At 35.9% G+C, this 12,792-nt stretch overlaps 1 protein-coding gene across 2 annotated transcripts in view; it reads left to right on the forward strand.

Annotated features, from left to right (window-relative positions):
• The window catches only part of COG5 (component of oligomeric golgi complex 5), a 134,258-nt gene that overhangs the window by 88,927 nt on the left and 32,539 nt on the right, over positions 1 to 12,792 (forward strand). For both annotated transcript variants that reach the window (XM_084897770.1, XM_084897771.1), the window contains exons 13-16: positions 1,668 to 1,829; positions 4,023 to 4,122; positions 9,530 to 9,640; positions 11,882 to 11,944. In XM_084897770.1, the coding sequence (XP_084753896.1) occupies positions 1,668 to 1,829; positions 4,023 to 4,122; positions 9,530 to 9,640; positions 11,882 to 11,944 (436 nt within the window). The remainder of the gene's footprint in view (positions 1 to 1,667; positions 1,830 to 4,022; positions 4,123 to 9,529; positions 9,641 to 11,881; positions 11,945 to 12,792) is intronic.

Genomic DNA, 12,792 nt, shown 5'->3' on the forward strand with positions numbered 1-12,792 from the left:
TGAGAAAGTATCAAGTGATAACCATCGAATTTTGACACAGAGCCAAGAGCATTCTGACACCTAGGTCTTGTCAGTTGATCGGAAGGGTGGGAAAGGAGAAAGCCAGGTTTTGTATACATGAAGTAGCAGATCATATGTTTTCAAGGTTAATATTTAGGATAAAGGAGGATTAATTAAAAAAAAATAGTGTCATGGCAAAAGAGAATAGTAGGGCTGGTAAAAGGATCATAAACAGGGATGATATGAGAAGTTAAGGAATTAATTATAGAGGAGTCAGAAAACAGATGGAAATACTGGTTATAATAAGAATTTGATAGTAATTTTAACAGGAAAACTATAAGACCCAATAACTGAACTGCTACATGAGAATCAACACAAATAATTGAAGTCATATGAAGAATGCAGAGGAAAAGAAGTGTTCAGTAGGTTACATTTTCATCTGTGAAGAATATTGTAAAACAAGTTAGCTTAGAACTCCAGTGGGGAGTATTTATGTGATTGCAGGACATTAACAAGTACTTTTTATTTTCTCCTCATTCTTATTAGTAACAGTTGGGGCATGAGAAAGCAGAGAAAAACCTAGGCCTGTATGTATACTTCTCTGCCAGTCAGTGAGCTTTATGAGAGGTGCCAGCTATGGGTGGAAGTGCAGCAATTTTCAACCAGTGTACCGCAAGATTTTTTAAAGGAAACCTTTATAGTATTTTCCTTTTTCTTTCTTTTTTTTAATTTTACTTACTGTTTGATTTTAGAGAGAGAGGAAGGGAGAGAGAGAGAGATTGAGATTGACTTGTTCTACTTATTTATGCATTCATTGGTTGATTCCTGTATGTTCCCTGACCTGAGATCAAACCTGCAACTTTGATGTATCAAATCACATTAGCCACTGAGTACCCAGCCAGGGCAACTGCAAGAATTTTTAAAACACACAATTCCTGACTATTTATTAAGACTATTTCCCTTAGATTGTCAAATAAAAGTGATAACAGCTCACACAAAATACTGTCCAGTGTGAATACCCTGTCTTGAACTATAAATAATAGGTCATATAATAGAGTTGCATCTTATTGGTCATGTAGCATAATAAGGTTGCATCTTATTGGTTAGTTTTCAATACCAGAAACCCTTATATAAGTATAGGCATCTGATTTTTTTTTTTTTTTAAAGTCACGCTGGAACAAAAAGTGCAGGTGATACTTTTTTTTTGAATCAAAAGTTATACCTATTATTTTTGTTAGATTAGCAAAAAATATATATTTTGGTGTGATGCAGAATTTTAGTAATTAGTTCATGTGTGCCATGAGAAGAAAAAGGTTGAAAATCATAGCTAGTGGAACAGGTCTCTGCAGATTTGATACTGTATAAAGATAGGGTTTTCTAAATAAAGGCATAGCCCCATTAGAAATCAAGATTTTACAGTGCTAGTCTTTGAGTTTCAAGTGACAAACTTACTTCAGTAGGTATTGGTGTGTTCTATTACATTTATACCTAGGGTTTATATATAAATTAAAATACTTAGTCCTTAATAATTGTTTAATTATTAGATGTATTTCTATTTAAAACAAAATTTTCTCTTTCTGCATGTAGAGTTACATTTTATTTAGATTTGTTTTTTAAGTAAGGCACTTGCAGCCTAAGTTCATTTTTAATACATTTTGTTTCCACAGCCCAGAAAAGGCTTTAAAAGACTCAATACAGCCCTATGAAGCTGCTTATCTATCCAAGTCCTTGTCTCGACTCTTTGATCCTATCAACTTGGTTTTCCCCCCTGGTGGTCGTAATCCTCCTTCTTCAGATGAACTGGAAGGTATTATTAAAACTATAGCAAGGTATGTATTTTTAATATAATGGCATGTTATTAAAAATGCCATGGTTGTTAGTCATGTATGAAAGTAGTATATTTTAATTTATCTTAATTTATTTAAGTAACTAGTGGCCCCGTGCACAGATTTGTGCACATTGAAAGGAAATTAAGTAGAAGAAATATTTTAATATTGCTATTCACCCTTTCTCTATAATAGAAGTGTCAACTAAATTCAAGATCGACGATGACTGATCGAAACTCATGAATTCGATTGGCGCCAGCAAGAGCTTTATATATATCTCAAGGCAGTGTTTATTTTCAATTTGCCAGTGTGCGCCATATATACCAGCCAGTTGGAGAGATGGACAGACAGACAGTCACTTAGCCTTCTATATACATAGATTAGTCCTGCAGTTATATTAATAGTTTTGTAGTGAATGAATGCACATAAAGTACTTAAGATTCCAATTAATGAAATCATTTTTTAAATACAGTCTAAAAATAGTCTATTCTAATTATTCTGTATCTTATCAATAGTACAAATTCTTTTTGCTATAGTACATTTCTATTACACAGGAAAGTATAGGAATAATTTTATAAATTGAGAAACTAAACCATAGAGATTAATATTTCTTTTCTTAAATTCACAAAGTACTTCATGGCATACACAGGATTATAATCCTTACTAGCCTGCTTGTGTTTGCTATTTTAAGCTTTCTGAATGAATGTGGCAGCTTTTAAAATTCCTAAAAGGGAAGATAGCCTAGTAGAGGTGCCACCTGAATACTAACAGACAATGTAATTATAATGTTGCCTTCAGAAATTTACAATTGACCCAGATTAATTTGCAACTGCAACTATCTCAGTTCCCATCATAGCTGACAAATTGACATAACAGTAGGTTTGTATATTTTGTAGATGAACACTTGGAGGAGTAAAAAATAGTAGTTAGCCAATATAGGATGACAGTATAGAAGTGTCTAGATTCTTTTACACTACAAATTTGATGATGGTGATTCTGAGGCATGTGATAATAAGACTAAAAATCCACAGGTATAATTTACATAAGCGTCTCTTCAGGTACAAATATACCTATAAAGTACCTAAATTGCCTAGCATTTTTATCCCAAATCTCTCCATAATTACCATGACTTTTCAAAGTCCTGTCTCTAGGATTTTTTTTTTTATACCGTAATGTATTTGTATTTGTTATCTGTGTAGTAACATTATAGTGACAAAAACAGACCTGAATTCAGCTTGGTCTCTTTGACCTGCTTATAGACATATTAAAGGAGCATCTTTCCCCTTCCTCTATGCAATTTGACAATGCTGTAACCAAATATAACGTGGAGCTTACAGCGTACTTACGTATGCCATTGTTTAAAAGAGAACATTAAGGAAATTATGTCTCACTGTCTGATGAAAAGACATTTTTATCAACATAGTATGTACTAGTGTAGTTTTCTTCATATAGAGAATCTAGTATGTGCTATTTTTCTAAATTTCTAATTTTCTAAATTTATTCTGCTATTTTAGAGACAATAATTACTTCTAGTTTCTACCTCTATATGGGTTTTCATACAATTTTTAGCTCCTGGTATTATTTCACTTTTTTTTTTTTTTTTTTTTTTTTTTTGGTTGATAGCTCAAATGTCCAAATTAATTCAATGTTAAAGTTGAAAATAAACATACTTTAATAATTCAAATTTCAAAATTAAATTCTTCCTATGCTTTTGATATAATTACAAAGCTACACAAAATAGCATGAATTGGCAAAATTTCTAGAAACCAAGTATCTTAATGTATCTCCTGTAATATATACTTTTAGTCCATGTCCTTCCAAGGTCATCATTTCCATTCAAGAGCTGTCCTTCCCTTGCAGATGTCTGTGATACACAGTGTCTCTAATTGCACTGATCAGTATTCACAAGAGTGCTACTTTTAAAATCTGTACACAATTTATTCTCATAATCACAGCCTAACCCCACAGTGGTATGCTGTCATTAATGAGAAACTGGTCATTAACCAAGCCATCTCAAAGCATTTTTTTTCTAATGCTGAATTTAGGAGGGAAAAATAAAACAACGCATTTAATTTTTGCAATCAATGAAATCTATAAAAAAATTACCATATCACTTGTTTGTCTTAGGTTTATATGTTGTTCTTTACTTTGCTCATGAACAGTGCTGCTAATAAAGTCTGCTCTCGTTTTTTCCAGTGAACTAAATGTAGCTGCTGTTGATGCAAACCTCACATTAGCCGTGTCAAAAAACGTGGCCAAGACCATCCAGTTATATGGTGTAAAATCAGAACAGCTAGTAAGTGATATCCCTTCTATAAACTTTTATGATTTTGTTTAAAATTGCTAATTATACAATATTGGACTAATAATAAATATTGAATTGACTGAAGATTTATTTACTTTAGTGAACTTTTGAAACTTTCTGGTGAATTTAAACCAGAAAAAAGGTTGCATTTATTAAAAAATGGTTCTTTCACCATTGTTAGACTCTCAGCTGTTTAATGTATTTAAAACAATAGTTATGTAATGGAATCATAATTTTAATTCAAAAGTTAGGCACACAAATGCTTCAAGAAATAATGATAATTTGGAATCTTGGTTACAAATTAGTGAGGCAAATACTTTATAGTCTTGTCAACATTTCTTTGTGCTCATTTGGAAAATTCTCTAAGATATACTATCAGGTTTAAAAAAAGGTAAAAGAGTGCATGTCATTGTCCTATCTGTAAGTAAAAAATAGATATGTAAATAAATAAGGTTTCATGCTTTTCCTTTTTTTTTCTTTTTTCTGGAAGGTCACAAGACAACGTTAGTGTATAAATGTGGAAGTTAGGTCTAAGGATGGGGAGAGAAAACTTTTGTTTTTTATTTTATGCCTTGAATTCAGTTAGTGATATTTCAGTTTTTACCATATGCAAGTTTTTAACAGAATAAATAGCACTCAGAGAGACTGATCACACTGAATAGGGCTGAGGAGGCAAGTACAGTGGCTTTTAAGGAGGAGGCAGGTGTAAGTGGCTTTCAGCAGAATTCTGGTAGCTGTTGAAGTAGTCTGTGTTCTGGACTTTGACTTACACCATCATAAAGTAGTACCTTCAGCCCAAAGCCTCTTGTTCTCAGGACTGTTTCTGCAGCTTTGCTTATACTAGCATGCCGGATTCATAAACACTGCTTTTTCTTTCCTAGAATTCCTGTGATCCAATCTAATATTCTTGAGCTTGTGACCATAACTACATCATTCCAGCCATTGCAAGATATAGAAAGGGCTCAGGCCTTCACTCTGGTTGAGAGGGAAGCCATTTATGGGTGGGTGTAACAAAGAAGGAAATCTAACTTCAAAGGAAGGATTGAATAACAGAAGTAGTAGTAAACACAAATAATTGGTAGACATAAACCTAAGCCTTAATTGCAAAAAATAAGAAGTAATAGTGACTCATTTGGGGCATATAAACAAGATAGAACTAAAATATAAGTCCATATTAAAGTTTAGAGTAGAGAACAGATAATGAATTTTGAAGCATTCTAAAATGCTTGTATGTGAAGTGTTTTTCTTTGATTAATAAATTATAGCATTCATTATTAAAAAATGGGAAAGCTCATTTTACCTGACAGTGAATAATAGTTTTTTCTTCATCAACGAATTAAAAATATGCAGACTTGTGCTCTAAATTTAATTAACAGGCCAGTGGTTAGGAGCTGGTGATTGGTTGCGGGTAGGTGGACATCCCATCTGTTCAAAAGCGTAAGGCCCTTGAAGAAAAATAAAGTAAAAGCTCTGTGATTCCTTCTTGGCAAATTGTGTTTGCCTTCCCCACCCCTTGTGGTTACCAAACCCCATGAGCCAGGTGGAGATTTTGACTTAAAGCATAGAGATGTAAGGAGATTAATGAGGAAGGTAGGTTGATAAAAGGTCCTTGTAGCAGAAATACAAGGTTCTGAGCAATACAGAGTTGAATTACCAAGCTATATTTTATTCCTGAGTGCTGGTCTTGATCATCTCTCATGTGTAAACAAGATTTGATTTTGTTTCCAGCTTTTTGGTAATATGTTAACTATTCAAAAAGGAACCCATCTCAAGTTGACTTCTCTTTGATAACAGATTTTAAATTGTGAAGGTTTAGTCTGATATCAAGATGTAATGTCACCACTGAATCTGCTTAGTGAGTGAATGAACCTGTTCTTGTTTTTATGTACATAAACTAGAGGCCCTGTGCATGAAATTCATGCAGGGGCGGGGAGGGGCGGAGTTCCCTCAGCCCAGCCTGCATCCACTCCAATCTGGGACCCTTTGAGGGATGTCTGACCGCCGATCCCACTGGAATCGGGCCTAAATGGGTGGTCAGACATCCCTCTCACAATCCAGGACTGCTGGCTCCTAACTGCCCTCCCCTGCTGGCCTGGTTCCCCCCAACTACCCTCGCCTGCAGGCCTGGGTCCCTCCCAACTGCCCTCCTCTGCTGGCCTGGTCACCCCTAACTTCCCACCACTGCCCTTCCCTACAGGCCATCTTGTGGTGGCCATCTTTTAGTGGCCATATTGTGTTCACATGGGCACAGCCATCTTTGACCATATGGGGGCAGCTATCTTGGGTCTCGGTGTGTCGGTCAATTTGCTCTTTTATTAATATTACTCTTTTATTAGATTGGATATGTAGTGAAACTTTTCCTTTTTTAAAAAATATATTTTATTGATTTTTTTTTTACAGAGAGGAAGGGAGAGGGATAGAGAGTTGGAAATATCGATCAGCCACCTCCTGCACACTTCCTACTGGGGATGTGCCTGCAACCAAGGTACATGCCCTTGACCAGAATCAAACTTGGGACCCTTCAGTCCTCAGGCTGATGCTCTATCCACTGAGCCAAACCAGTCAGGGCGCCCCCTTTTTTTTTTTTTTTTTTTTTAATCAGTAGTCAAATATTTGATAAATTCAACAGTCAAAAGTATAAATAAGAACCAAGAGGGAAATAAAAGCATCCTCGGGGGCCTAGCTGGTTTGACTCAGTGGATAGAGCATCAGCCTGCGGACTAACGGATCCTGGGTTCGATTCTGATCAAGAGCTCATGTGGGTTCCATCCCCAGTAGGGGCGTGCAGGAGGCAGCCAATCAATGATTCTCTTTCATCATTGATGTTGATATCTCTCCCTCTCTCTTCCTCTCTGAATCAATAAGAATATAATTTTAAAAAAGCATCCTCGGAACTGCCAGAATTGATGTCACAATGTCCATGCACTAAAGTATACCCTTATTTCATAGGAAAGTCTCCCAGCTTTTGTGTGATTAGTTCTCTAGTTCTTACTTTAAAGCACATTAGACCAAGATAAGGGGAGATGAGAAGATCAAAAAGAGAAGATCAAAAAGAGAAGACTGATACCTTGGCAATGTAAGAAGGCTCGTAGCATCACCAAAATTTGAAGAAAAAGGAAACTTGGAGTTTCCAAAGAAATGAGGGAAGGGGCAGGCAGCCATATATACTCTACTGAGCTCTGATAAAGTCACTTTTTTGTTATTAAGAGAAAGTTTATTTAGAAAGTCACAGAGATAAATGAGTGGCAGAAGAAATGGGCTCAGGAAACAAGTTATAGAGGCAAAAGAAGGGGCCCTTGGAGCTTAGGGGGGAGAGGGGGAGGGAGAGGGACTGGAAAGGTGTGGGAAGAGTTGCTGGCTCCTCAGTCCTAAGGGCTTTTAAGGGTGTGGGTTTTAGGGGAAGTCCCAAGGGAGGATCTCATTAGAATATTCAGCTTTCCAAGTGGGTCCTTTCAGGGTCATGGTCCCCACTGATAGGTTGGCGCCAGAGCATAGCATCACTGGTCCTGAGGTCAGCTCCTCTGGTTTTGCTGCTTTTCTGGGCCTGGAGCTGAAATAACTGAGGCCTGGATGTTATCTCTGGGATTAATGCTTAAGGAAGTGGTCCTGCCAGAGATTTGTATGGGGTCTTATGCGGCTATTCTGACCCTTGTTCCTCCTCTAAAGGTATCTACCACAGGACTAGCAACAGGCCAGGCGAGGAAAGGTCAGGGGAGGGTCAGAACCACATGACCAGCTACATGGAAAGTGAAGGCAGGGGGAGGGGGCAAATCGCATGACCAACGTATGCTAGAGGAGGAAAGGATACCTGAGGGTGAGGTCCTTGTCATCTGTTTTACCCTTGGATAAGCACCTGGGGCTTTCTGCCCTGGTGGCCTTCTGTACCTGCCCATGGTCCTTGTTCCATCCATGGTCTGTCTAACTGCCTATCACATTCCCCCCTCAAGGATCTTAGCTCTGAGTCACTTTTAAAACCAAATAAGTAATAGCACCAAAAGCACTGGTCATTGTAACACTAGTGAATATACGCCTTGACCACTGATACCACTAGCCATTGCCGCTTTAATTTCTCAAGTGGCTTATTCCAGAGTCTTTCCCCGCCTTCATCATAGCACAGAGCCCACTGCACCTGCTGTTTCATGGGAGGTCAGAGCTTTTATTAGTAATAGTTTACCGTTTATGGATTAAACTGGATTTTGTAGGCTCTTCTGAGATTCTAACCATTAATTTTTTCACATAATTAATGCAAGAAAACTATGGCTTTTTTTTGGCCCACGTACTACAAACGGTTGTTTTAGAACACAACCTGATTGCAAGTTGGTGATTGTCCATAAGAAAAGGCAAAATAAATTAAGAGTTATTTAACCTGATGTCAAAAAACTTTGTTGACTTAATAGCCATTATCATGGGTGGTAACTTCAACAAAGGATTATTCCCTTTATTTTAATTGCCATTTTTTAATGTTTTTTAAAATTGTATTTTATTACCACAAGTAGAAATTTTATCAATTGAGAATTGAGTTTCATTTTGGAAATGTATGTATATGTAAAAGGAAAGACAGAGGGAAAAAAAGTATTTCTCTCACATTTTACTTGGCTCACTATTAGGAGCTCTCCGAAAAGGCCAGTTTTTCATGTTTGAGTTCTGCATCCGCATCCATAGAGCTACTGCACCGTATTTTATTTGTCCTGATCAGTTTTAATTTACCTTTAAATAATAATTGTTATAGAGGAATGGATTTAAATATGATCAATATGAGAATGATTTATATGTGAATTTTTTCTTAAATTGAATTATGTTTTAGATTGATCCATAAAGCATTCCATATCCTGTTCCCTAAAACTCATTCATTTAGAAGTTAAAGGTCAGGAGGAGAAAGTTCTAATACCAATTCTACTGATCTTTCTTTCATACCATTATAATTTTAGGCAGCTTCCTTTACAATTATTTTTTAATCTATGAAAAATAAGAGTAAGATCTATTTTCACCCCTCATTTCATTAGAATATTATGATGACTGTCACATGTACATATTGATAGAATATGGGTTTATTTTTTATTCTTCCATCTCTATTTCTTCCTCCCTTCTTTCCTTGACAGTCACCAGAATGTATTTCCCAGGAATATATGCTGATGTATCAAAATAACAGCACATACTAGACTTTTGGGTCACACCCCCTCAGGAGTCCATCAGCTGTGATATATTGATGTAGGCTGTTTCTCTTGTGCAAGGTTACCTCCATATCCATGGTGTTATCTATACAAAGGTTCCTGCTGTGCTGGAAGTCCAAAGCTTGACCTGAATATTTCCAGTTACCATTCTGTCACAGGGGCATTAATCCCACCCCCATCCCCACCTCCACCATTATGGTAACTTCTTTTTGTGTTGATTCTTACAGCTTTCCACACAAGGAGATGCAAGTCAGGTGATTGGGCCTCTTACTGAAGGGCAGAGGAGAAATGTGGCAGTAGTGAATTCACTATTCAGATTGCACCAATCAGTAACAAAGGTAATCTTTATCTTTATGCTTTTAACTTAATTTCAAGTTTTTCTTTCTTTCTGCCTTCAAGCTAGAAAGTTTATGAATTATTATTTTTTTTTTTGCAAAAGAATACAATGAAAACATGATGATTGTAAAATAAACTGAGGGATTAACTCTTTTTATACAATCTTTTATCTTTGCCTTTATTTATGTGATTTTTATCTATACATTTAGTTTAAAATGCATGAACTGTAGATTCTCAAGTTTGGTTGTTATAATCCAGTTTATTGCACAATTAATTTAAGGATAAATTATCCGTTCCATACCTATTAAAAAGCATAAGATGATATCCTGTGGGTGGTAGTTAACTTACAGCGAAGCTAATGACAGAGTAAGAACTCTCATCCTCCTTGTCAAAAGGTTCTATTTTTTCACAAAAAGGGTGAAGGAGCTGCATGGAAACTGAATTTTTATGATATAATCCCTGGTGACTATATATTCTTTTTGCCATTTAAAAAAAAAATGACTGAACTTCCACTTTTGTGCCTTCACAGATATGTCTGAATTATATTCATAATTACTTAGGAAAGCACTTTCATCCCATCTTTGACTTTGAGTCACTTGTGTTTGCTCCATATAAATCATCTTCAAAGTGTTCAGTAGATAGGGAGATAAGTGTTTAGAAGCCTGAAGGATGCAAAAGATTAGGTGATGTTATTTAAAACTTGACCTTTCATATACTAGGTTGTATTTTAGAATAATTATGTGACTATTGTTCTCTTCCTAAACTTTTTAACAAGTCCTTTTATCAAGAAGGGGTTTCTAAAAATGTATATATTTCATACACTAAGCAAAATATTTTTTAAAGGGTTATCAGGTGAATTTCAGAAAAATAAACAATAAAACTCAATAAAAAGAATAGTCCTAGCTGGTTTGGCTCAGTGGATAGAGCATCGGCCTGCAAACTGAACGGTCCCAGGTTCGATTCTGGTCAAGGGCACATGCCCAGGTTGCAGGCTCTATCCCCTGTAAGGGGCGTGCAGGAAGCAGGTGATCAATGATTCTCTCTCATCATTGATGTCTCTCTCTCTCTCTCTCTCTCTCTCTCTCTCTCCCCCTCTCCCTCCCCCCCCGCCCCGCCTTTCTCTCTGAAATCAATAAAAAAATATTTAAAAATAAATAAATAAAAAGAATACATGGCATGGCAAGACATATGTAAAACTTTAGACAATAAAATAATAATAATAATAATAATAATAATAATAATAATAATAATAATAAAAGAATCCATTGCAAGAGTGGACTGGAGGAGATTAACCAAAGGACTTGTATGCATAACCCATGGACACGACAATAGGGCGGTGAAGGCCTGGGCAGAGGGAGGATGTGGGCTATGAGGGGGAAAATGGGGAACATCTAATATTTTCAACAATAAAGAATAAAAAAAAAAGAATAAATGATTTATTTTCCATTTTCTTTATTACTCTAAAGCACTACAAGTAATGAAGTATTATATTTATTTAGCCTTATTTAAATGCTTTTATTGAGACTTAGAATTTTTATGTTTACATTGATTTGTAAAAAGAAAAATGTATGATGTTTGTATTTTATTTTCATTATTATTTTTTTTTTAATTTTATGAGTTTATTTGAGCCAAACTGACAGCATTGATAGGAAGCAATATCTCAATTGCTCTGACATTTGTATTTTAAAGACTGTTTTAAAGTTACAGACAACCTAGAAAAGTGAAAATTTTTAAAGAAATACATAAATATGGCTTTAGTAGACTGACCTTTTCAAGTTATAACTTTATCATTAAAATCTTTGTAGAGTGAGTAATAGAAAGCTAGCTCCTTTTAAGGTTTGATTATTTTAAGTATGTATTTGCTTTATACAGGAAATTATTTTTCTTCCTAGTTTAACTGAGCTCCAACCAACTGAGCCACCTGGCCAGAACAATGCTAATGAATTTTTAAAACATTTGTGAGATATTACTCTAAAGTAATGATCTTGTTTTTGCCCTGGTTGGTGTAGCTCTGTTGGGCGTTATCTCAAAAGATTGCTGGTTCAATTTCCAAGTCAGGGCACATGCCCACGTTGTGGACTGGATGCCTGGTTGGGGGCATGAAGGAAGCAGCCAATTTATGTTTCTCTCTCGTTGATGATTCTCTCTCTCTCCCTCTCCTTTCCTCTCTCTGAAATCAATAAAAGCATATCTTTTAAAAATGGCTTAAACAAAAGTTTAACTGGATCAAAACTTTGTTTTAGGTGGTTTCCAGTCAGAGCTCATTTCCACCAGCAGCTGAGCAAACTATAATTTCAGCCCTAAAGGTAAAATAATTTACTGGAATCTTTGACTCTGTAGATCAAAGTGGGTTTTAGAATTATTTGTTTTAATGAGTGGGTGATGTCACATTTTAAAATTAATTCTGAATTCTCTACATATACCAAAAGTAGCGTGTTCATAGTTATCCTAAAGAGAGAGGATACATGTACGATTTTGTTTTCTAGAATTTAAAAATATGTAGACTCTGTTGGTATCTAGAGATTGTGTTCTCCTTAAGATAATTGTATCACAAGCAAGAGAAGCAAGAGCCTTACAAGTATTCACTGTGTCTTAAGGTAATACAGGCAAGCACTACCCTGTTAAAGTAGTGGTTCTTCACCAGGTTAATTTTGTTCCCTACTATTATTTAATAATATCTGAAGACATTTTGATTGTCACAACTGGGAAAGGGGTGCATGTAGTGCCAGCAATGGTGTTAAATCTGCAATACATAGGATAGCTCTCCACAAAAAGAATTCTAGAGCCCTAGCTGGTTTGGCTCAGTGGATAGAGCATCGGCCTGGGGATCAAAGAGTCCTGGGTTTGATTTCAGTCCAGAGCATGTACCTTGGTTGTAGGTTTCCTCCCCTACCCGGGCCCTGGTCGGGGAGTGCACATGAGGCAACGAATCGATGTGTCTCTCACATCAATGTTTCTCTCTGTCTTTCCCTCTCTTTTCCACTCTCCCTAAAAATCAATGGGAAAATATCCTCAGGTGAGGATTTAAAAAAAAATTATAGAGCTCAAAATGTTAATAATGCCAGGGTTAAGAAACTGTAAAGTATGTCTCTAAGGTTTGAAACTAGAGTAAATTACCTTTTTAATATACTTAAACGTACTAGTAAACATACCC

The sequence above is a fragment of the Pipistrellus hanaki genome (assembly GCF_964339955.1).
Source record: "Pipistrellus hanaki genome assembly, chromosome: 10".
In the NCBI taxonomy this organism is placed as follows: domain Eukaryota; kingdom Metazoa; phylum Chordata; class Mammalia; order Chiroptera; family Vespertilionidae; genus Pipistrellus; species Pipistrellus hanaki.